The sequence below is a fragment of the Melitaea cinxia genome, chromosome 17, assembly GCF_905220565.1.
Source record: "Melitaea cinxia chromosome 17, ilMelCinx1.1, whole genome shotgun sequence".
NCBI lineage: Eukaryota > Metazoa > Arthropoda > Insecta > Lepidoptera > Nymphalidae > Melitaea > Melitaea cinxia.
The window spans coordinates 7,347,005-7,370,364 of record NC_059410.1 but is presented as its reverse complement, the minus strand read 5'-3'; the positions used below and the strand labels follow the sequence as shown (position 1 = coordinate 7,370,364).

General features: G+C 30.8%; 1 protein-coding gene across 1 annotated transcript; it reads left to right on the top strand.

Annotated features, from left to right (window-relative positions):
- The first annotated feature begins 33 nt into the window (after positions 1–33).
- On the top strand, positions 34–22,886 carry LOC123661738 (G-protein coupled receptor dmsr-1-like). The gene is made up of 6 exons (XM_045596680.1): positions 34–327; positions 16,681–16,839; positions 18,300–18,436; positions 18,613–18,715; positions 18,979–19,562; positions 22,725–22,886. Exons 1-6 carry the CDS (start codon positions 34–36, stop codon positions 22,744–22,746), a joined length of 1,299 nt encoding a protein of 432 aa, XP_045452636.1. The 3' UTR covers positions 22,747–22,886.
- The last annotated feature ends 474 nt before the right edge of the window (positions 22,887–23,360 follow it).

Below are 23,360 nucleotides of genomic sequence, written 5' to 3'. Positions count from 1 at the left end.
TACCGTACATATGAGTGGAGAGGAAGTGGCAATATGTCCAACAACTCACAGATTTTATTTGATATTTTTCAAGAGATTTTTGCCGCATCTGGTAATTCCTCGGATAGCAAGGTCATCAATGAAACGAGAATTTTGTCAGCACTAAAGGAGCAGGCTTCAAGAGGGAATCCCGAGAACTTTGGATCGGTTTTAATTAAAGTAGTCAGCGACGTTCAGAACAAATTGAATCTAACTATTAAGCCAGACGGCTACTGTGGCTATTGTGAGGGAGATTTTCGGGATGTCATTGAAGCTTACAACGGTATTCATGGATATATCAGTCTAATAGTAAGTACCATTTAATTTTTTGTTAACCTCAAAATTCTGTGCATTGTCTAATTAGATTTGCCTAATTAATACAGTAATATGCAATATTTTTTGTTATACTAAACAATTCACGTGACCATAGGGTTTATGCCGTGATTTTTATAATCTAACTTACTTCTACATTTTATTTCTTTATAATGATAAAAAGTATGAAAATATTAGGTACTTTATTAGGTACAAAAAAAATAAAAACAAAAATCGAGGTTTTTTTCATATTTTTACTTATTCTGAAACGTATATGGTTAAAAGTTTTTTATTATTACATTTTTTTTTAATCAAGTAACTTTGAAATAAACATCTTTGTAAATACCTTAAAAACCTTAGCCTCGTTAATCATTCCTTTATTAAAATTAAGATAAGCATAGTCGTATTGAACTTATAAGAAAACTAAATTTAGAAAAAGCAAGGACAAATTTACAAAAAGCAGTGATTAAAATATTAAGGAACCTGTTTAAAAAATAAAAGGATAGCGTTGTCGTATTTAGTCACGGATTTGATGAGTCACGTTTTGTTTACCTGTTTATATTTCCACAAACGACTACACTTTTAATAAAACGACAAAGAAGGAAATTATAATTTATTTAGAATTTTATCCCTTCTATTTTATACAGAGGATCCTATTTAAAAGAAAATAGTAGCTTTCCCGGAAAACTTTGTTCTGCGAGCCAAAAAAAAATAGAATTTTATTCTGGATGGTGACATCCCAAGTGATGTGACATATACTTTATGACCTTTTATTACATCTACCAAATATACATAAAAAAATTACATAAATTGATCTAGCCGTTTCAGAAGAATACAACCGCAAACATCGTCACACGAGAATTTTGTATATTAGATTATCGTAAGACAGATAGTGTATTATGCCTTCGTAGTACACACGTAGCAACGTTACACATTTAAAGATTGACACAAAATTAGCGAAGAATGTTTTAGAAGTAGGTTCGTGAAATCTCTGCATCAAAATATAAATCAATTAAAACTTTATCATGCTTTAGTGACATGTCACTAACTGAGGAACTGTAGAACAAAGGTGGAGTGAGACGCTTTTAATTTGTTTTTAAATTGCTTGTCAATTGTGGCGTCAATAATGTTAATTTGTGATATTGCGACGGTTTAAAAAATATTAAAAAAAAACATATTTTGTTTTCTTTCATCATTTTTTTTTTTGGAATCGATATTTTCTCTACAAAAATTTTGGTATGGCTTAGAATAATAATATTTAATCTGATTCTGTAAGGTCACATCTCAATGCTGGTCTACTAAAGCCTATCAATAGCGCAATTCTACATTTTACCTTGCCCAATAATAAAATTCTGCTACATAGCATTTTCTCATCTACTTATCTAAGGACTATAGATTATGACAAAAATACACGTTCACGTTTAGCTTCAATTATGTTATACATAATAAAGTTGTTTCTACACGGTGTATCACAATAAAACACGTACCATATTTCAAGGTAGTTCTATAAATGTATCAGCAATAACCGCATCCAATTTCGTGGTAAACTTTTTGTTTCATCGCAAAAAATAAATAAAATATCTTTTTCTCTCCGATTGCTTTAACAGAGATTCTAAGATTCGCTTTAGTTAAACATATCTCTTGTAAAAACTGTTACATGAAATTTAAAAAAAAATGTACACGATATTTTAATATTTACTGTTGAGTATCAGTAAGTAAAAAAATAGTTTTTAAATACTTTATTAGATAGATAAATAAAATAGCGATGAGATTTAAATAGTCCAACAAATGACATATAAAGTGCTAGCTTGTGAAATAAAGTTTATCAACTATAAAATTTAGAGAATGTCAATCGTTTGAATTTATTCTTGCGAGATAAATGAACTGTTCAAATATATCGTTTCTTGATCGTGATCAGAAAAGATATAGATTCTCTCTTAAAAACTCTTCAAAATTAAATGGAAAAACAATTTGTACGGCTTTCAATTCAATTTGTAATTTAGCGGAAATTAGATCGCTGCTGAATCTGAGTTTAATTTAATTATATTTATTTAAATTGAATTTTAAGCAGCTAGGTTTAATCACATACAAGATGTAATTTCACTTCAATAATAATTATAAAAATATTATTAATATTATATTATTATTATAAAAAATCTTTTTTTTTTCGATCTTACTGACATAATAAACAAATATGAACTGGTTATTTTAATAAATAATCACGACAACTTGAAAAAAAAGAGAAATAAATAAATATTCGGACTGAAGATATCTGGATTCAGTTCAAACCGATGTCTTCTGATTTCGCGACCGCTCGATTTCCGCCTGAGCTATTATTAACATTATGTAGAGTGGCGAAATTTACCTTCGTATTCTAATGATATTGTAGCAGTTTTTTATTGCCTGGAAATATAGAAAAAAATGACAATTTCTGAAAATGAATCTTAGCTAAATCGAGTTATCGCCCTTGAAACCCACTGCATACTAAATTTCTAGAAAATCGTTGGAGCCGTTTTCGTGTTTTAGAGTAATATATACTATACTATTAATTGGCTTAACAATAGATGTATTTAAGCTTGCCGGAAATATGCCACAAGTAAATATTATGAAATTTCTAAATAAATATTTAAAAAAAAATTCTTTCCATGTGATGGTTTTCATGTAGTCCTTAAATTTTTAATATTATCCGGTGTTTTAAAGTAATACAATATATATACGTGAGAAGTGAGGATTTAGATTTTACTCGAAAACTGTAGTGTGTCAAGTATTATGTTCTCTCCGATTGAAATACAGCTGATGAAATTTCGTCTAAAGTATGGTCTATAAATTTGTTACATGTGTGTAGTGGGTTCGTTAATCTAACGTTTAATATTATAATTTTCAAGTGATACAATTAATTTTTTGTTGCATTATTGTCAGATATGATAAATATTTCAATCATCGACGATAATAACACATTTTTAATGTATTCAGTATTGTATAATTTTCCAGAAAATATGTTTACGTCAGAATTCGAAATACGAAACACACATAGGACTATGTTATGTAGTTCGATTAATTCAACAGTACAGCACTCGAAGACCTATGCCCTGACTAGAGCGAAATTTTTATGACTGTTATTTCTTTTGTTTTTAAATTTGACTTAGTCAAATACACACAACACCTCGATTTGCATCTCTTGAAAAACTATCTGACAGATTGAAGTTTAGCATTAGATTCGGAGGAGATCGATCTTTAGAGATTAGACTGACTTTTGTTCACATTTTTGTTTCTTGTCTTGCATATTTCTTTGCTTCATCTATTTTTAGTGGTATAAAGTATATTTGTATTTGTACCCTAAAGAAATCTCTTATTGAAACAATTAAATGTGGTTGTTTATTTAATTAATTCATAAATGAATTTTGTAAACCCAAGCTGAACTCAAATTGTAATTATTTTGATAACGGCTTATATAGTCTCGACGGACATTATTTTTACCTAGTATTGTGAGTTCAACAGATGCGTAAGATGAAAACAAGAAATGAGAACATAATACGATTGCCTAAAACAATCTGAAATTCCTAACCTTATTGTTAGTTATTTTAGTATAGGTGTAGGCTTAAGTGAAATGGTTATGTCACCTCGGTACTTTAAGAGTTTTATTTAGAGATATGAACCGAATTGCTTTATCATAAGACTGAAAATCGCTTAAATAATTGTAGATTCAATATCTTTTTAATTTTTTTTTCTGAGCCTAGCAACTCGTTGAGATAAGTCGTGAAATATTGTAGCTTAGGGAAGTGATGGAATATAATAATTAATTCTTGTCTCAAGTATTCACCGCTATGTTTTACTAAAACATAATAATGGTACCTAATATACTTAATTATGATTGTTTAGTACAGATTGTTAAATATTGAATACTTTAAAGAAACTTTAAAGTATTTTTAGAATATATTATTGATTTTAATATTAATAAAAAATAAAATATAGTACTGTACGTTACTCTCATTTGATAAAAATTTAGTATCGTTTGAAGATTGCTTATTTATAGGCATTATCATAATTTCTGTTCATTCGAGAGTGAAGTTTGTAGAAGAAGGTAATTGTTATGGCAGTGCTGACGTACACATTTAGCCCACACAGTAAGAATGTAAATTAGTAAATCTCATAAATCTTACATTATCCGTTGACGCTCACTGGATTGCTGGCTATCCTGTTATGACAAAAGTTACAGATAAATAATATAAACATTCCCTTTTGGATTGATTTTTTTTATATTAAAACTTAACTGTGAAGTTTTTTGCCTAATCTAAATTTCGAATCAGAGGTTGTGTTACATATTTATAATTTATGTATTAAAAAGGAATATAATTTTAATTTTCAAAAAAAAAAAGATTCAAAAATGCTTTTGTAGCCTTCTTAAATAAAGAATTTTTTGATTTTGGCTATTTCGTATATATCAAAAGCACCGTCTTCTTGTGTTTCGCTTCAATGGGCCAATAAGAGTGAAGTATAAAATATAACTTTAAGAGCTGTGCAAAGATATATCTCGGTGAGTCAATTTCATAAATAAAAATTGACTACTCTAAGTTTTGTTGTCCAATACGCTATATACTCGTAATAGAATCTAAGTGATACCTATACTCTGTTACGAGTATGTATATCATCACAACAGCCTATCGCAGTCCATTACTGGATGCATAACAATATTGTAAGAGATATGTAAGAAAAGATAAATTTTACAGGTCTTCATTCGGGTCGGCCTACGGGCAAGACAAACCAAAACAATTATTTTTATAACTTATGTTTTTAAAGTAAAACTTTTTACGCACACTTGACTTTGGGAGTAAGCTGGTGTAGTAGTGGTGGTAAAAAGTGTGATCGGGCGAGGTGCGAACGGAAGTTGAGAGGGAGTTTAGTTACGTATATTACTATTACTATAAGCTTATTATTATTATTATTATTAAAAATTGATATGACTATAAGGCTATTAAAATGTTTAATTTTTTTCCATAAAAAGGAGTTTAGTTTTTCATTTCTTCTAAGTATAATTAAAATATTGCACAAAATTAACATTTTAAATAATTATTGCTATGTAGTAAACATTTCAAACAAAACAAGTAAAAATAGTTTTAAAAATACTGTAAAATCTAAGTATAATAATTATCCCCCATTTTTCAAAACTTACTAGATTTTTTTTGGTTAACTATCTTAGAATAGCTCAAATGAAATATTTTGAACATAAGTTTAAAATTTCTAAGTAATTTTTTATACTAACGATAACGATAACGATAGGGTAGGAGCTACTAAAGAAGTTTTACTTCAGTCGCGTAGATTAGCACACTCGTTTTTTTAATCATTCTTTCTGTTTGAATGTTAGTTTGAGCATCATGCAAAATATGCCGAAACGATATTCAAAGTAGTTTACACAGGTTTGATAACGGAAGTCTAATAATCATTATCTTTGTATATATCATTTGTCGTATAAACCGTGTATTGGAGGAGAAAATATTCGATAAACAAACGTAGTGAAAATAAATCATGTTCGTTTAGTATACATATAGAATTCTGAATAGTTAGTCTGCACTAAAAGATAAACATTGGCTAATTTTGCATCACAAAAATGCTGTCAGTGTAAAATTTTACACCTTATATAAAACGTAGTCATCAAAACATCGGAACGTGTATTCAAAAGATAAAGTAAAAAGATCAAAGTGTTCTCGGCTGAAGGTACTAGAAATATATAAGAAAGAAATTGAAAGAAGTGTTTGTAAAGAGGCTTTGATTTCATCGAACAATAAAAGAATCCTTTTTATCTTTAATGAGAAAAACGTAATACTGTATTAGAAACAATTTTATTTCTCATATTAATTACGAGTAAGAGTGTCTTTTTTGAATATTGCGTTATTTCCACCACTAACTGTGTTGTTCTACATGCTAATCTACACAGGTAAAAATAAATCTATATGTATATTTTTATATTTATGTTTTAAGTGAGATATGGCATAGCAAGATTTATTCTACTCAAAATCTGGAGCAGCCCAACTGGTGCAAAAGATCACAGCTAAAAAATATTGCTTTCAAGCTGTGTTGTGTTCCTAAGGTGAGTAAGATGACCAGAACCGGGGGAAGGGGGGGGGGGGGGGGGCAACGTGCTTGCGATACTTCTGGTCTGGATCTGGTGTTGCAGGCATCTATAGACTACGGTAATATCTTTAATACCCATACGCTCGTTTGGCGACCTATTTGTATAAAAAATAATTAAAAACATATCTTATGTGAACTTTGGTTGCAGAAATAAGGTTTTAAGCGTATTATGGTTTGAACTTTCGTATGTAGATTTATTTTTCCATTGGATTTCTGTACAAATATTTAGTTTATGAAAGAATTACTTTTTTAGATTGCTATAGAGATATTTATGTCAAACATTTTGTGAGTGTCATTAAAGTAGCACTTTATTGTAAAATAAAGCAAAAAAAAGTTAAAGAAATTTTAAACAGAAGTAGGTAGGTACTACTTGAACGTTCACGACAGATATTCTTCTTAAAAAAGTAATTTTGTTGCAGCCTCACCTAACTTGTATAATTTTCAATTTTGGTTAGATTAGGGAACATACTCAATAATACAAGACGATAATAGGATTACAATAACATACGAGTAAATATTTGTATTTACAGAATATGAATAAACGAATGAATTAATCATTTAGCGAGTAAATATTTCACTAAGCCTCCTCTCTAAACACGAGAAGATTTGGAGCTTAATCCATACTGTTCTCTATTAATTGGCGGATAAAATAACAATGAGTCAAGAGTGATAATCGCATCCAGTTGTCTATGATAACAAATGCGATTGACTGCTGACTGACCCTCAAGGCTAAACACCACAAAAACAAAACATTTCTGTACTAAAAATATATACCTAGTTCGAATAGAAATCGTGACCGATAGCTTTAAGGCGACTAGTTGTGTCAGTACACTTGAATACTAAGAATGATTATTGTATTTATAAAAAATAGATAATTATTATATAAAAAACCTCGTTTTATTGTATTAGATATAAAAGCTGTCTCTTTACTAATTTATTTCACGTCCAACCAAAAGTATTAGCGGCTTATTTCGTCAGTATTTAAAAACGGAAATTCATCATCTAACGAGAGTTAGGATTAATGGAAATAGCGTTTGATGATAGATGGTTAAGGGAATGCGTGCCGTCAATAACAAATGATGTTTTCTGTTTGATGGCCATTTAAATATTATCAAATAAATTAGATTGAATCGACAATTAAAACTTAAAAGAATAGTTACGGAATAGATATTATACATATATATGTAGCAATTTATATTAATTCTTAACCTAGAAATATTATATTTAAATTAACATGTTTGACGTATACTCGTATAATAGGTATTTTTGTTACATATTTAGTCTACTCTGTGACTGTTCACTTTCATTCGTCTTTTTTAAGCTACACCTAAATAGGTCGATAATAAAGACAGATCGTCCTTCGCCCTTTTATGAGTTCTGAAATCTCAGAAGTCAATATATTTATTTTTATAGTTTTGTTCATTTTTATATATTTTGCTTTGAATATGTTTCATTTACGAATAAAAGCTATCATTAATATTATTTTATAAATCAATATTATCACAATATTATATTTTGACTTCTACGTAACTGGCTTCAAAACATATTAAATATGATCCAAGGGCAACAACTGTGAAATGATGGAGTCGACGGGCAGGTCGCTTTTACGGATGCATGATTTTTCAATAAAATTATTAAATTAAGTTCGAAGCTTGAGCTTGTGATTTATCGACATTGTGTAGTACTAAATTGAGATATTTTATTAAATATACTAGTGATACTAATGTTGATATATAATTGGTTCGTATGAACAATAAATATCTTAATTGTGTCTAGTACACGTTTTTACGTTTTCTAACTGAAAGTGAAATTTTAATTGTTTTCGTAATAAACTAGTGTTTACACGTTCTTGAATTACAAAGGAGTCGTGAACACAACTAATGTTGCTATACAACTTGTTAGTTTAACTTAAGGTTTCTAGATTAAATAACCTGAATATACTAAAGTACGATTGTTTTAGATTTTCTAATTTTCCCGATACAAAAGGTTTTAGGTGTAAAATTATTCCTATCAGGATTAGCTTTAAACTTTTAGGTAGGTAATCATACCTACTAATATTATAAATGCGAAAGTAGCTCTGTCTGCCTGTCTGTTGCGATTTCACATCAAAACTACTGAACCGATTTAAATGAGGTAAGTCTTCCCGAGACACAAAGGCTACGTTTTAATGCGAAAAAAGGGGTGTAAGGGTTGGAAAGTTGTATGGAAGTATCGTCATTTTTAGAGCCAGAAGCTTAAAACTAATTTTATGAGCTGTTGATTTGATATAAATAAATATGCCATTCAAAGTTTGTAAAAGTTACCCTTAAGGGTGTAAAATAACAATAGGGAATAGAGGATGAAAGTCTGTATGGAAATATGTAAGGTTTATGTAGGTATATTTTTACAAGTTTGCGACAAGAGACAAAATATTAGAGTTAGTCTGATGTCCAAAATAAACCAAAAGATATATTCAAAAAATGCTGCCCAAAGTCACTATTCCACGCGTCCCTATCTACTGAACCGTAGCACAAGAAGGTTTTTAATTAAAATAAACCAATAATTATGAATAGTGACTTGGTTAGAATAAATAACATTGTTAGGAATTATGACCCTTAATACTCTTAATGTGGTATATATGTATATATATATATATATAGGCAAATTTATCAGTGCTATCTTTTCACTAGTGAAAGTGTTAAATCTAATTAACAAAAACAAAAGAACAATAGCGCATAAATGGAACGTAACTGTTACAACATACAATAAAATAATATGTCTACAATAATTGGCTAAACGTTATGATAGTAGACCAAATAGCAAATTAATTTTTTTTCGCATTTTCAAAAGGTTAAGTTTTTTATATCGTAAAAAATTAGTTACAAAATTAGTACATTTTTTTTACCACAAATTAAGGTATAGGAATTATTAAGGAATTTCCTTCACGTAATTGTCAGTCATATGGGTCAGTCAGTCAGTGCGACGAGAATCAAGATGAGCCGACTGTATAGCATAATAATCTAACGCACTCGAGTTTTCTAGCAATCGGTGTTTTTACTAATCTGACTGAGTGCCTTAGACGTTCGACACTATATAAAGGGTTCAAGTTTGATTCGAGTACTTTATCAATAACAGCTTTTCATTAGCTTATGACAAAACAATGATAGCCTTAATATACTAGTCTTAAGAGTATTTTCTATTAATAGATATCAACCTATTTAAGGGATGCAAACTCTGCATTATTCATTAGTAGTTGTTTCTATTTTCTATCTCGATTGAATATATTTATTAAATAACTAGCTGTGCCTGCGACTTCGTTCGCGTGGATTTTAACAAAAAAGATATTGTTCAGTTCGCAGAGTTTTAAAATAAATAAATTTCTTAAATAAAAGTAGCCTCAGTTACTCCTTACTATATCAGCTATCGGCCAGTGAAAGTGCCGTCAAAATCGGTCCAGCTGTTTTAGAGATTAGCCGGAATAAACAGACAGAGAGACAGACAGACAGACAGAGAAAAATTGTAAAAAATGTTATTTTGGTATATGTACCGTGTATACATCCATATGCATTTAGTAAAAAGTGGTTATTTTAATATTACCAACAGACACCCCAATTTTATTTATTTGTAAAGGTATAAATTAGGTACTGTTAAAAACCCTTCTGAAAGGAATATACTTTGTATACGATTTTGAAGTTTTTAGACTAGAATTTAGTAGATACAATTTCTTCTACTTAGTACGTCAAACCTAAATTACTAATTAAAAATCTTAATATGGTACATGTACGGCTGGGTCGCTGGCTTGTCGCTCAGTGATTCATGAGAATTAATATGTTCGAAAACGCTCTAAGGATTATGTGAGTAATTTTATCCCACAGAGAACTTAGATTATTGACATAGTTCACTGAATTAACAATTGGGTTCGTCTTGTGTGGAGGGCTATTGTTAAATATTGAAATAGAGTCGGAGTGGGCGAAGCTTGTCGTATTCTCATACAATTGACGAAGCCCACAGTTCAAAAAGATGAAAGCGAAATATGCTATATGAATAAAATAATTTCAGTAAATAAAATCACATATTAAAAATAACCCAAGATATCGGTGCAAATAAATTTTTGAACAATTTTATAAAAAGGATTTTACACTTTTGTTCGTCGTTAAGTTATTTAATGTTTAAAGTATTGGAATAAAGTTTAAAGGCATTTCATTTTAGAGTAGGCAGTAGCAGAGTAGTAGGCATCTAGACAATGGCTGTCGTAGGTTCGACTCCTGCTCGGGATTTGTAGTTGTACAAATATTTGTCACCGGTCTGTTCTTTTAGAGAGAGAGAGATTGTACCTGTTGCGCTGGCGGTTGCGGGTTCGATCCCCGCACATGACAAACATTTGTATTGGCCATACAGGTCTGGATGTTTGTGCAGTCCTTGTGGGTCTCCCCACAGTGCCTCGGAGAGCACGTTCAGCCGTTGGTCCCGGTCGTTATCACGTTCCACCAACTCCTCCTTCGCCAACCCGCATTGGAGCAGCGTGGTGGATTAAGCTCTGATCCTTCTCCTACATGGGAAAAGAGGCCTAGCAGTGGGATGTTACAGGCTTAAGCGGGTCTGTTCTTATGGGTCACCCCATCGTGCTTTGCAGAGCACGATTAGCTGTCGGTCCTGGTTGTTGTCATGGATACCTGATAGCGATCGTTACTCATTGTAGAGAATGTATCTGCCAATCCGCAATGAATTATCGCGGCGGATCAAGACTCGAATCTTCTTCTACGTAGATAAATGTTTTAGGCTCGAATCATTCAGTGGCTATGGTATGCCTATTGGGACGCTGAAAAGAATTATAAAGTGGTATGTCAAAAAGGAAAAAAAAGTTTCATCCCGTATGAGTTTAATATCTTCATCTATCTCATCTCATAATGTTTTCATAAACCTTACTATTAAACGATAATTAACTTTGTCCTCAATATTAAAATCAAAATGTGGTTTGCAATTAACCGTAGGGATATTTGCAGATGAGACCCTTTATATAGATATATTGGTAAAGCCGTGATCCATGTAGTATGTAAATGATCTAAATTAAATTACTATTAGGAGGGTTTCGACGGTCAGTTTTTGAGGATAAAACGAAGCGACATAGAATATGTATTTGTAAGGTTAGAATAAAGTCACCCAATTAAATGTACATTTTAAGCCATGAAAGTTAACGCATTCAGCCTGTAATATCCCACATAGGTCTCTTTCTCCATGCAAGATAAGTATTGGAGCTTAATTTTCCACGCTGCTCCACTGCGCGTTGGCGGATATGTTTCCCTACTGTGAGTAACGACCGCTATCAGGTATTTATGACAAAAACGGGGACCGAAGGCTTAACATGTTCTCTGAGACTGCGGGGAGACCGACAAGGACAGACATCCAAACCGGAAAGAAATATTTGTACAAATCAAATATCAATCCCGAGCGGGAATCGAACTTGCAAACCGTCGGTGTTTTAGGCGAAGACAGTTACTACTGATATAATAAAGAAATAGAAATAGTAATATTAAATTATATATAACAAATAAAAAGCAAAAGAAAATGATTACTCTGTTTTTAATTTTAAATTTCTACGCAGTTTATGAAAAATGTTTAATAAAAGCGAGTTTTTATTTGAAATAAGTTTCATAGCGCGATGCTCTATTTAAATGAAATGAATATTCATTAATTCTTCATTCAATTCCCTTGTTTAATAATTTTCAATATTTGCATATAATATAATGATTTTCATTTGAAACGTTTATACTTCGGATATCTACGTACTACATTATTAAGGTTTATAAATAAACGAAAAGATTATTTATTCGCAATATGGCCGACTCATAATTATTTAAGTATCTATAATAAAGTTTTAATATCTCATTTAAAAAATAAATTTTTTACTCAGTAATTTGATAGAAAATGTATTTGTACAAAATAATTCAATAATATCTTTAAGAAGCTTTTGACATGTTGCTAAATTCTTATTTTTTCCAGACACTTTATGTGTCAGTATTGTCTCAAAGAGAATAAAATTGTCTTCAAACAGGAATACCTTCTTTTACGGTAAACTAGACACATTTTATTCGAAGAAAATGAGAATATTTTCGACGTTGTCGGAAGCATTAAATGTTTTCAGATTTTTTATTATTGAGTTTTTAAATCGACCTTTATTTCAGTATCAAAGCAATGTCAAATAAAATATCATAAAACATATAGGGTAATAACATTTATACATATACTAGCTGACCTGGCGAACTTCGTATCACCTTATTTTTTTCTGAAATATAATAATAACATAATATATCAAAATAAAATATAGCCTATCTTTTAAGTTGGATCAAACTGCACACGGTGTGCAAATTTGACTAAAATCGGTTAAGTAGTTTAGGAGTCCATTGAGGACAAACATTGTGACACGAGATTTATATATATTAAGATATTCGTTTACCCATAGAAAGTGTCGATGTTCTGCTTATTTTAGATACATACCTGCATAATTATATTATATATTGATGCAAATATAAATATATACATATACTAAGCTGACCCGACAAACGTTGTTTTACCGCTAAACGCTAATAAAAATAGGGGTAGAAGGATGAAAATTTAGGGTTGTATGTATTTTTCAACATGAAATTATAACAAAAAAAACAAGGGGTTGCACTCCCGGAGTGCCGACAGATGTGAAAACTTGAATATTAACATTGTGCATTTTTGATATTTTGGAATGGTTAGGGAATAAATAATTTTGCACGAATTGCTTTAATTATCAGTATAAAGAACTATCATTTATGTGATAAAATACAATATTCATTTATTGCGCTATCGTACGCAAACATGACAATTTATATTACACACGAACATTCGCGTAAGCGCCCTGCGCCGCCTAAACGAAACAGCAGGCGCAGGCATATATTTTCGCCGCACTGTAGAAAGAGAGGGGAATACTTCATCTCCTACCCCGCGCTGGCAGTCTAATCTCCCCCCATTTAACGAATTTACGTGTCCTGACGCGAGTTTAAAAAATTTTACCCATCGCAAAAAAGTGCACAAAGCCAGTAAAGAAGTTTTACACTTAAAAAAATATAAACAATTACATTTATTTAATTTTTACTATTAACTATTGACAGAACGAAATGTCCGGACAGTTAGTTTAGAAATAATATTAAAAATATAGTTTATTCAGTTTTAGTGATAGCTATTGTAATTATAAATATTCCTCATAAATACAATCTATTTTAGTAACATAATGATTACTTAACTTCACTGACGTTCTAAAAGAACATATGGTTAGCACTAGAAAAATATTTACATTAGTAAAACGGGTCCTAACTAACTAGATGATATCACGAGCCAAATAAATAATATTTTTATACAGAATGTCCCGCGATAAAGTGCGACCCCGAAAGGGGGTGAAACTAAACCATAAATTATCGACAAAAAACATTAAAAAAATTTGGTTTGTAGCTCTACGCACCATCGTTGGTCACTATTTATTTCATACGCATATTAAATAATTCGATCCTGTAAATCGGCCTCATTGTTTACCGTGGTTCAATAGACTTTTTGTTCCAAGTCCGATGTTGAATAACTTCGGACTTGGAACGGTGAACTTCTTCCAAATTTCGTGCTTACGGTATAAGTTTTTCCGGAAAAGCATTGAAGTATGCTTGAAAGTACGTGGAATAATATTTTTAATTTAAAGTATTCGACCTACTACTTTGAAAGGAATCGTTATTTTTTGTACATAGAGTTTACGTAAGATATAATATCTTAATTCGTTAATATAAAATAAAAATAAAAATTAAAATTGTTTTAAATAGCTAAAAGCTTTTTGAAAATAGCTGTAGCACAATGAAATATTTTAAACAGCCTTAAATTTAAAAATGATTTTAAATAAATTAAAATTATTTATATAGTTGCAAATTGCAACACGTTCAAAATTGTTTTTTATTGTTCATATATATAAAATATGAAACTATGATATATATCTAAAATGATTAAAACATATGTATATTATCTATACATATAATAAAATGATAGGAAAGTCAAAACTGAACATTGAATTTTTTTTAAAAGAATACTTGAGGTGTGATCTACAATCGATACCGAAGCCAAAAGTATGGTTTTTAGAATTTTTGTCTGTTTGTCTGTATGTATGTCCGGGATAAACTCAAAAAGTACTGCATGGATTTACTTCAAAATTGGCACGAATATTACTAAGAAGTCGGGTCAACATATAGGCTACATATTATCACGCTATCGCCTACGGGGAACGAGCAGCGAACCTTTATTTCCTTAACGCATTCTGTAACAACGTGTAATCTAACGACGCATATTTGAATGTTGTTGTTATTATGTTAATAACCATGCTATAAGCTAGCTTCTCCCCTCTCTTACCGTGTGAGTCGTAAGAGGCGACTAAGAGATAACACAGTTCCACTACCACCTTGGAACTTAAAAAGCCGACCGATGGCGGGATAACCATCCAACTGCTGGCTTTGAAATACACAGGCCGAAGACGGGCAGCAGTGTCTTCGGTGCGATAAAGCCAGCCCTGCGGTCACCAACCCGCCTGCCCAGCGTGGTGACTATGGGCAAAACACACGAGTTTACGCCATTTTTGGCACGAACTTGTCGAGGCCTATATGTCCAGCAGTGGACTGTAATAGGCTGAAATGATGATGATGAAGCTAGCTTCACACTATAAATAAAGAAAATCAGTAATATATTAAGTATCAGCATTGCACCCGTGCGAAGCCGGGGCGGGTCACTATTACGTTACAATTGCTTGTTATGAATTATAATATTTAAGTTTGTATGTACTGTCACAAAGCGGTTATACGTCGACATTTGTTTTACTACCCTGTTGTTGCGGGAGTGTGATGTTTTTAAACATTCTCAATAAATGAGCTTTCTAACGGAAATGAAAAAAGTATTTAGAATAGGGTCAACCAGTCTGCAAATTAGTTTGCTAAAAGTAAACTATTTTGCTTAAAATTCATATGACAACCTTATATTTTAACGTCGTCAAACGTAAAAATATGTAACATCCCTGATTAATATAAGATATGTTAGCTTTAAATCGGTTCATAATTTAGTGATTTGTGAAAAAATAAGTACAAATAATATTCACAAAGATACACAGCAATACGCAGAATAGAATTTAAAAAAAAGTGTGTGTGTGTGTCAGCTCCACCGCACGACTGGAGTTTACTCCTTCAGATCGACTGTTTAAATAGGCACAAAAAGGTTTACTAGTCTAAGAAAAGATTAATACCATATCAAATAGTAAACAAAAGAATCAAATAACGCCATCTCCGATATTCGATAGATAGCGTTAAAAAACGTAACGAGTAATACGATCAGTAGATTTTACTCCTCATTTTTTTTTTCATACTGGCCTTATATGAAAATCGATTCTTAAAGGAGTAAGTAAACTCCAAAAAATTTATTGTAAAAGTAGATCTAAACGGGTTATTATCTTTTCTGATAAATAGTTCGTATAAGTATAACACTTACTACAGGCGTGTGACCAAACTCAATAATCCATCCATTTTTTTTATTTTAGGTTATGAATTTTCTATGTTATAAAACAGTGAGATCATTACTTTATTACTTCCTCCAACATCATTACTTCGTTTTATAATTGTACGTTACAATCATGATTATTAGTTATGTATATGTACGCCACTCAATATCTTCATATAAATGAATACATAATTGTGTTTGCAGGCAAACGAAGAAAAACCGCCTTCAATTATATCGACATTAATACAACGTAGGTAGACAAAAAAATTGACGAGTAAATACGCATTATCAAAGATTACTCCAAAAGTTGTAATCAGATCTGAATGAAATTTAAATGTGACCACATGATAAACATCGGCTTTCGATTAAATTAAAAATCATCAAAATCGGTACACTCAGTAAAAATTTATGCGGCTTTTCGAGAGTTTCCCTCGATTTCTCTGGGATCCCATCATCAGATCCTGGTTTTCTTATCATGGTACCAAACTAGAGATATCTCCTTTCCAACGAAACAAAAATTATCAAAATCGGTTCAGAAACGACGGAGTTATCCCCGAACATACATTAAAAAAATATATATATACATTCGAATTGAGTAACCTCCTCCTTTTTTTGAAGTCCGTTAAAAAGAATATTTTATTGTCTAAATGTTATTTTTAACTTACTTTATAATACTTTTAAATTAATTAATCATTCCATCTACAGGTATGCACAATAGGTGTGTTGGCGAATACAATGAACGTGGCAGTGCTGACGCGGCGAGACATGGCTGCGGCGCCAATCAACCGCTTACTAAAGTGGCTGGCTGTCGCAGACGTCTTCGTCATGCTTGAATACGTGCCATTTTCCATATACAAATACTTAGTAAGACCATACAATAACGCTTTCATAATTTTCCACGCCTTATAAATATAATGGTTTTAATAGCGATAATTATAGTTATATTTCCACAGATTTACAGTTTTTTTTAACAGATTTTCATCTGTCGTAAGTTGAACCAACATATTTTTTTCTAATGCTCTAATTTAAAATTGTATGTAATACAAAAGTAAAATGGAAATATAAGTGCATATTATGAAAATATAAAACATCGTATAAAATAATTACTATAATGTGTATATTCTTATAACGTGTAATGTTATATAACAAATGTAACAGCATACTGTAGATTTTTGCTAATACTGAAAGAGTAGATATTTTTGACAGTTTTAGTATTTCACTGGACTCCCGGTGAAATTTGAATTCGTTTTATCGGGATTTATACCATGTACTTTTTTATCTTTGAGGCTCCGATATTTCGGCGCAGTTGCATGCGCCATGGTCACGGAAGAACGGTGACCATGGCGCATGCAACTGCGCCGAAATATCGGAGCCTCAAAGATAAAAAGGTACATGGTATAAATCCCGATAAAACGAATTCAAATAATGTTGAGAACCATGGAAATTTAAAACAATATCCCGGTGAAATATCGGGTAAATGTATTTGTCGCGTATATTCGTGGTGCTTAGATATGTCACTCGTGCAAAGAAATAGAATAAATAAAAGTAATTTCATTACATGTAGGTATAACTCACTAAACTTTACAAGAATTTAATACGAGAATCGGCCCTTTAGATTTAACTATGCAAAGTATTTTCTTGCTAAGCTAGTGACAGCAGTAACTGACATTTATGTTGAAAGAGTTTTTGCTCGCTTTTCTGACGGCTATATTTAATGTCTTCGTGATAATTGTGTTATTATACTCGTAATAGTTTTAATAAATTGGTTACAGATATCACAGGAAAAACGTTTAGTATAATTTTATAAAAGAGTTGTATACGTAAGAAATAATTTTTTTAACGTCGAATATTTAATTAAAGGAAACGTTCAAAATAAAACTTCATTAGCTTAGATTATTTTTTAAACTTCTATATTGATTGAATTTAAATTTGATTCTTAATTGAATTTAATATTGAAAACAACTTACTCAATTAATAATTGGTATTGTCGAATCACTTGACATGAGCTAAATTAAAATTAGAATTCGAATGCTTGCTTATAACCTTCAGGGATTTTGTAAAGTCAAATTGTTTTGTTTAGATCTTAACGCCTCTAATTAATATATTTTTGTACAACTACGACTTTGAGAATTGAAATTCAATTTTCAGTCTTATTATATATACAATGACCCGTTTAATTTTGCAATAATATGCTTAGAAAATCGAGATTAACTTAGCGAATGGGATAATTGTTTTACCTATAATATTTATTTAAAAAGCAAATTTTATATCAGATACACTTCGCAGAAAAATTTGTATTGCAATTGATAACTATTTCGTTTAAGGTATTGCCAGAGAAATTGGATTTCCCGTACTCCTGGGCGATGTACTTGCTCTTTCATATGCACTTCGCTCAAATATTACATACCGCTTCAATATGTCTAACACTGTCACTAGCGATATGGAGATATATCGCAATAAAGTGAGTCGAATTTTTTTTCTTATTGACTTTTGTAGATAAAAATCATTCATTCGTTTCTAATTCATACTATTGCGGTATTAAAAAAAAATATACAGTGTCGATATGCTATTCCATCTTACATTACTTTTTATGTTTTTTCTATTACCTATTTTTTACTATGCATGTTATTATTTCAGATATTCAGATAGAAGTCACATTTTGTGCACAGAACGACGGTGCAGCATAGCGATTTTGACCAGTTTTATATTGCCGCCAATACTGTGCATACCTACGTTTATGGTAAGTTAAAACATTTTTTGAATGATAATTTTGTCTGTAAAAAAATTTAAACATAAAAATAATCAATCAATACAATAATAACAAAACAAATATGATTAAAATCTAGAGCTTTTGAAGGTCACGCATTCTCTTATGCAAAGCAATCGTTCACATTGTATTAATTTTAATTGGTGATTGCCTTAATAGTTTCGCACATTGCTCCTGCTTTTAATACAATAGAAATTATCATCGAATGCACGCTTACATTTTTATATATTCCTCAGGTATTTGACATTCACACAAAGAACATAACCGCTGTAAATGGTCGTCCAGGGTATATTGCCTACCATGTGGACTCAGACAGACAAGGCAGATTATATCAAGTAAATTTTTGGGTCCACGCTGTTCTTATTAAGCTGCTACCGTGTTCGATTTTGACCATAATAAGTATATGGCTCATACGAGCTTTATACAGTGCAAATCAGCATCAGAAAAATTTAAGGAATTATAGCGCATGTCCAGCCGGTGAGAAAATGGTAAAACGGCAACACAAAGCGGATAAAAGAACAGATAGAACAACAAAGATGTTATTAGCTGTTTTGTTATTATTTCTTGTAACGGAACTACCCCAAGGTATACTGGGTCTGATGAGTGGATTGCTTGGATGGTGTTTCTTTAAACGCTGCTACGATCTCTTTGGAGAAATTATGGATTTCTTAGCATTGTTGAATGGAGCTATAAACTTCGTATTGTATTGTTCGATGTCAAGACAGTTCAGGCAGACATTTAGGCAGCTGTTGCTACAAAGGCATTTCGCTCGCTTTTTACCTCCGAATCCTTCTCATTCAGAATCTCATAACCAAAACACGTACGTATTTTACCATCTTAATTAATGTTCTTGTTATACCTATTGCTAGTTTTTGTTTTCTTTGTATTAACTCCGTTAAGAATATGCTTGCTAACTCTCAATGAGGTGATTAATGTTTAGTATGGATTTTATGGGTTCACTTGATAATACTGCTACTTTTTTAATTTGACTAATAACGAGTAACTAAAATATATTATAATTAATAGGGTAAAAAAAGAAAGGCATGAAATAATTTTGTTCCAACAGGTGCACAGAAAAGATAAAAAGATAACCACAGCAGACCTTCACTAAAGTTTGAATAGCAAAGTAAGTAATTTGAAATTGTTCTGCTTGTGTTATTATCTGTCCAACAATACAAAGTTATGCTAGTGCAGGAAGTACGCTGAGGAGATGAATTAGTTGTTTAATGTTTACGACGCTGAATGAATTCAACTTTATGATATGTTTGTGCGAGTATTTCTTACATATTCATATGTATGGTTAGGTTATATATTGATTAAGTTTATTTCGTGACATTCACTAATTTTTTGTATGGTTAGAGAGTGAAGTACCTACTTCGACATAACTAAATATTGTTTCGAAAACTTATGTTTACATTGAGTTCTAATAATAACTATATGACTGTAGTGATATTATTTTATATAATAATAATAGTGAAATTAAGTGCTTTGTCTGTGTTTTACTTTAATACTTTAAGTAAACCAAACGGTCTACTTAAAGTATTGGATAATTCTTTAGTAAAATATGATCAGAATTTTACGTAGGAATTTTCTTGATATTTACGCAGAAAAGAAGTCCGGCAGTTGTAAGGCGCTTCAACAGTTTTATATAAGTTTACGTGTCGTCGCTCCCAAGCCGCTTGTAAAATCGGAAATTTATGTTCATTTTCGGCGCTTTGTTGTAAGAATAAAGTATGTGTTTTATTAAAACATAACTCAGTAGTTGCGTTGGCCATTTATAGCTCTACACGAATGAGTTTTCAACAAATTTTTGTCGCTTTTTTACAAAATTTTTATGAAACTGTTGTAGGAAAAGTAAAGCAAAATTGTACTGTTTATAAAATTCGGGTCATAGAGAGTCAAGCATTTTTAAATTCAATTGGAAGAATATGATGACAATAAAATGCATCATTTTTATTCAGCTTAAGACCGTATTTTTTTTTTTTTAAATAACATTATTAAAGTAAAGTTTCTTTACGCATGCTTGACTTGGGGAGTAAGCTGTTAATGCGTGACAAGAGTGTTATGAAAAGTGTGATCGGGCGAGGCGAACGGAAGTCGAGAGGGATAAGTTAGAAAAGATAGGAAGAGAGAGTTACGTTTCGTATATTACTATAGGGGCAACTAAAGAACTTTTATTCAGTCATGTGGTCTAAAGTACAATCATTTTTATTTAATTTTAAGATAACCTAATGAGCGAAAACAATTCGCTGTTTTATTTTATAAGTTCATATGTGATTTCATTCTTCCCTTTATAAAATTAGACTGAGAAAACTGAAAAAAAAAGTATTTTTATTTAGAGGTCTCTAGGCTATTCTACTACTAATATAATATTTATACTACTAATATAATATTCTACTACTAATATAAGTCCCTTTCTTAATAAATATATGTAAATCTTCTCTATTTCGTTATAATTTTAATTACATAAATTATATTCTTGTTATTTACCAACTCCGTTACGAGTAGCAAAACAAATGTGCTTGCAAAATACGAATATTAGTTAGTATACAATATCAAAAAATTTGAAGGAAATTACTAAAGTAAGGAAATTACATCTATAGCAATTTTATTAATAATTTAATTTATTTAAAAAGTTAAGATGATATTAATTTAGTTGTAATGATAAATTATCTAACGCTTGACTTCCAGTTTAATTATACGAGTAATGAGTTTGTCGTGCGATAAACTGTATCAATGTTTTAAGCCGTAGCTATGTCACTGTTGAATAATGTTGCTCATAATGGTGGATTGTTCTTTTTTAGTTCAACATTATAAAGCTAGTTTGAAGTTCGGGTCATGTACCTACTTCGAGTGCATTTTATTTCATAGTGTAGAAACTTGTCCTAACACATGCTCCAAACCTAACATTAACTGTATCTACTTAAGTCAAATCAGTGCTTGAGCATGTTTTTGTGGAGAGTGTGTTTTTTGTACGAGTACGTGTCGTCGACGCAAAATATTTACTTATGCATCTGAGGCGGGGTAAAACTAAAGTATATTTAACATTTTCGTTTAGCCTGAATCAAGTCTCGCTTTCGTCGAGAGTATACAACCGACATTACATGTTGAGTAAGGGTCATTCATCATAATTAGGCTCAATTGACGTTTTCCCCCTAATCTTTAATGGCTCATCTTTTTCCATCCAAAAGCTCCTTGTTACTTCATATATAAAGTCCTGTCATAATAACCAAAGTAATAAACTTCGTTTGAAACTGTTTTAGCAAACCTAATAGACCCATTAAATTTTCATCTTTATTCCAAATTAGCAAAAGAACATTATTCTTTACTTATTCTGAACTATACATAATTAAAATAGATTTTTATTTTTTATTTCTTTATAATTGTATTTTTATCGTGCATATGACTCTCTTATTATTCTGTTTGCTCACAAATAAAAAAACCGACACCTAGATCGACCACTAAAAACGTACAGATAGAACACACACAGAATAATATTCCATTTCTGGTAATGTAATAATAAATTAACTGTAGCCCTAATTTTGTACAATCTTGTCGATAGTTGGTGAAAATCAACGAGCGTGATGCGAATGTATGAAGCGTGCGTGTAGTTATTTGTAGTACTTATTTTTGCATGCCGTGTAACTTTTTTATCATTTATTTATTGACTTTTTTATTACGTACCTACTTTGAAATAATTGAAGGAAAATGCAAATAGTCTGTATCGGGGAGTTTCTTAAGTGTGTTTCCGTGGGTAAAATTGTTTGCAACATATCGAGTCGAGAATTTCTATTGTAATGGAATGTCGTTACCGTGTTCATAGTTTTAAAGTTAAGTTTTATACACATCAGTGTAGAGGAATATTCTTTTTGCTTAAAGGTTGTCTTTGAAGTTGCTAATAGAAGCTATCAGCTATAAGTTTCAAATATTTTGAAACCTACTAAAGTAGAAGAAGCATATTGAATTTTGTTTTTTGTTTCAGCGGAAAAACTTCGGTACCGTGAGGTCGAAGTGTTTACGGGAATCGTCACAGTGTGTGAACAGTTTCTATAATTAAACAGTGATTAATGTTAAACTTTATAGGATAAATGTCAGTGTAAAGAAATTTGCTTTGAAAAATAAAATTCTGTGTATTTTTGTGCTACAAATGAATGCTTAATATAAAATCTTAGTTTATCGAGAAGAAAAAATGTGGTTAATATTAACCCAGTTATAACGTTTTATTGATCTCATTTAATATATACCATTCGCATTCAGTCTGTAACATCCCACTGCTGGGCGTAGGCCTCTTTCTCCATGTAGGAGAAGGATTGGAGCTTAATAATTTAATATATAATTATAACGATAAGAACTTAGTTGTAAATATAGGCTGACAAAAATAATAGGTAATTAATGTTTCCTATTTTGTGGACTGTCAGTCTTTCAAACTACTTATTACAGTTTATTATTAATATCCAGTCAATAATAATCATTATTTTTTATTTTAAAACCATATAAAATAAGGTTGCATCTTTACCAAAGCTTTTCTTTTTATTTTAAATATTTACAATGATTAAGTATTGAAAATTACATTAAAATAAAAGATTTGTATTATAGAGAAAGGTTAATGTTTTATAAA

Bases quoted from the DNA above. Each gene is read 5' to 3' on its own strand.
- LOC123661738 (XM_045596680.1), top strand. From the start codon at position 34: ATGTCCAACAACTCACAGATTTTATTTGATATTTTTCAAGAGATTTTT. The intron at 16,840-18,299 runs GTAAGACCATAC...ATTTCGTTTAAG, and splicing joins TTTCCATATACAAATACTTA to GTATTGCCAGAGAAATTGGA. The intron at 19,563-22,724 runs GTACGTATTTTA...TTTTTGTTTCAG, and splicing joins GAATCTCATAACCAAAACAC to CGGAAAAACTTCGGTACCGT.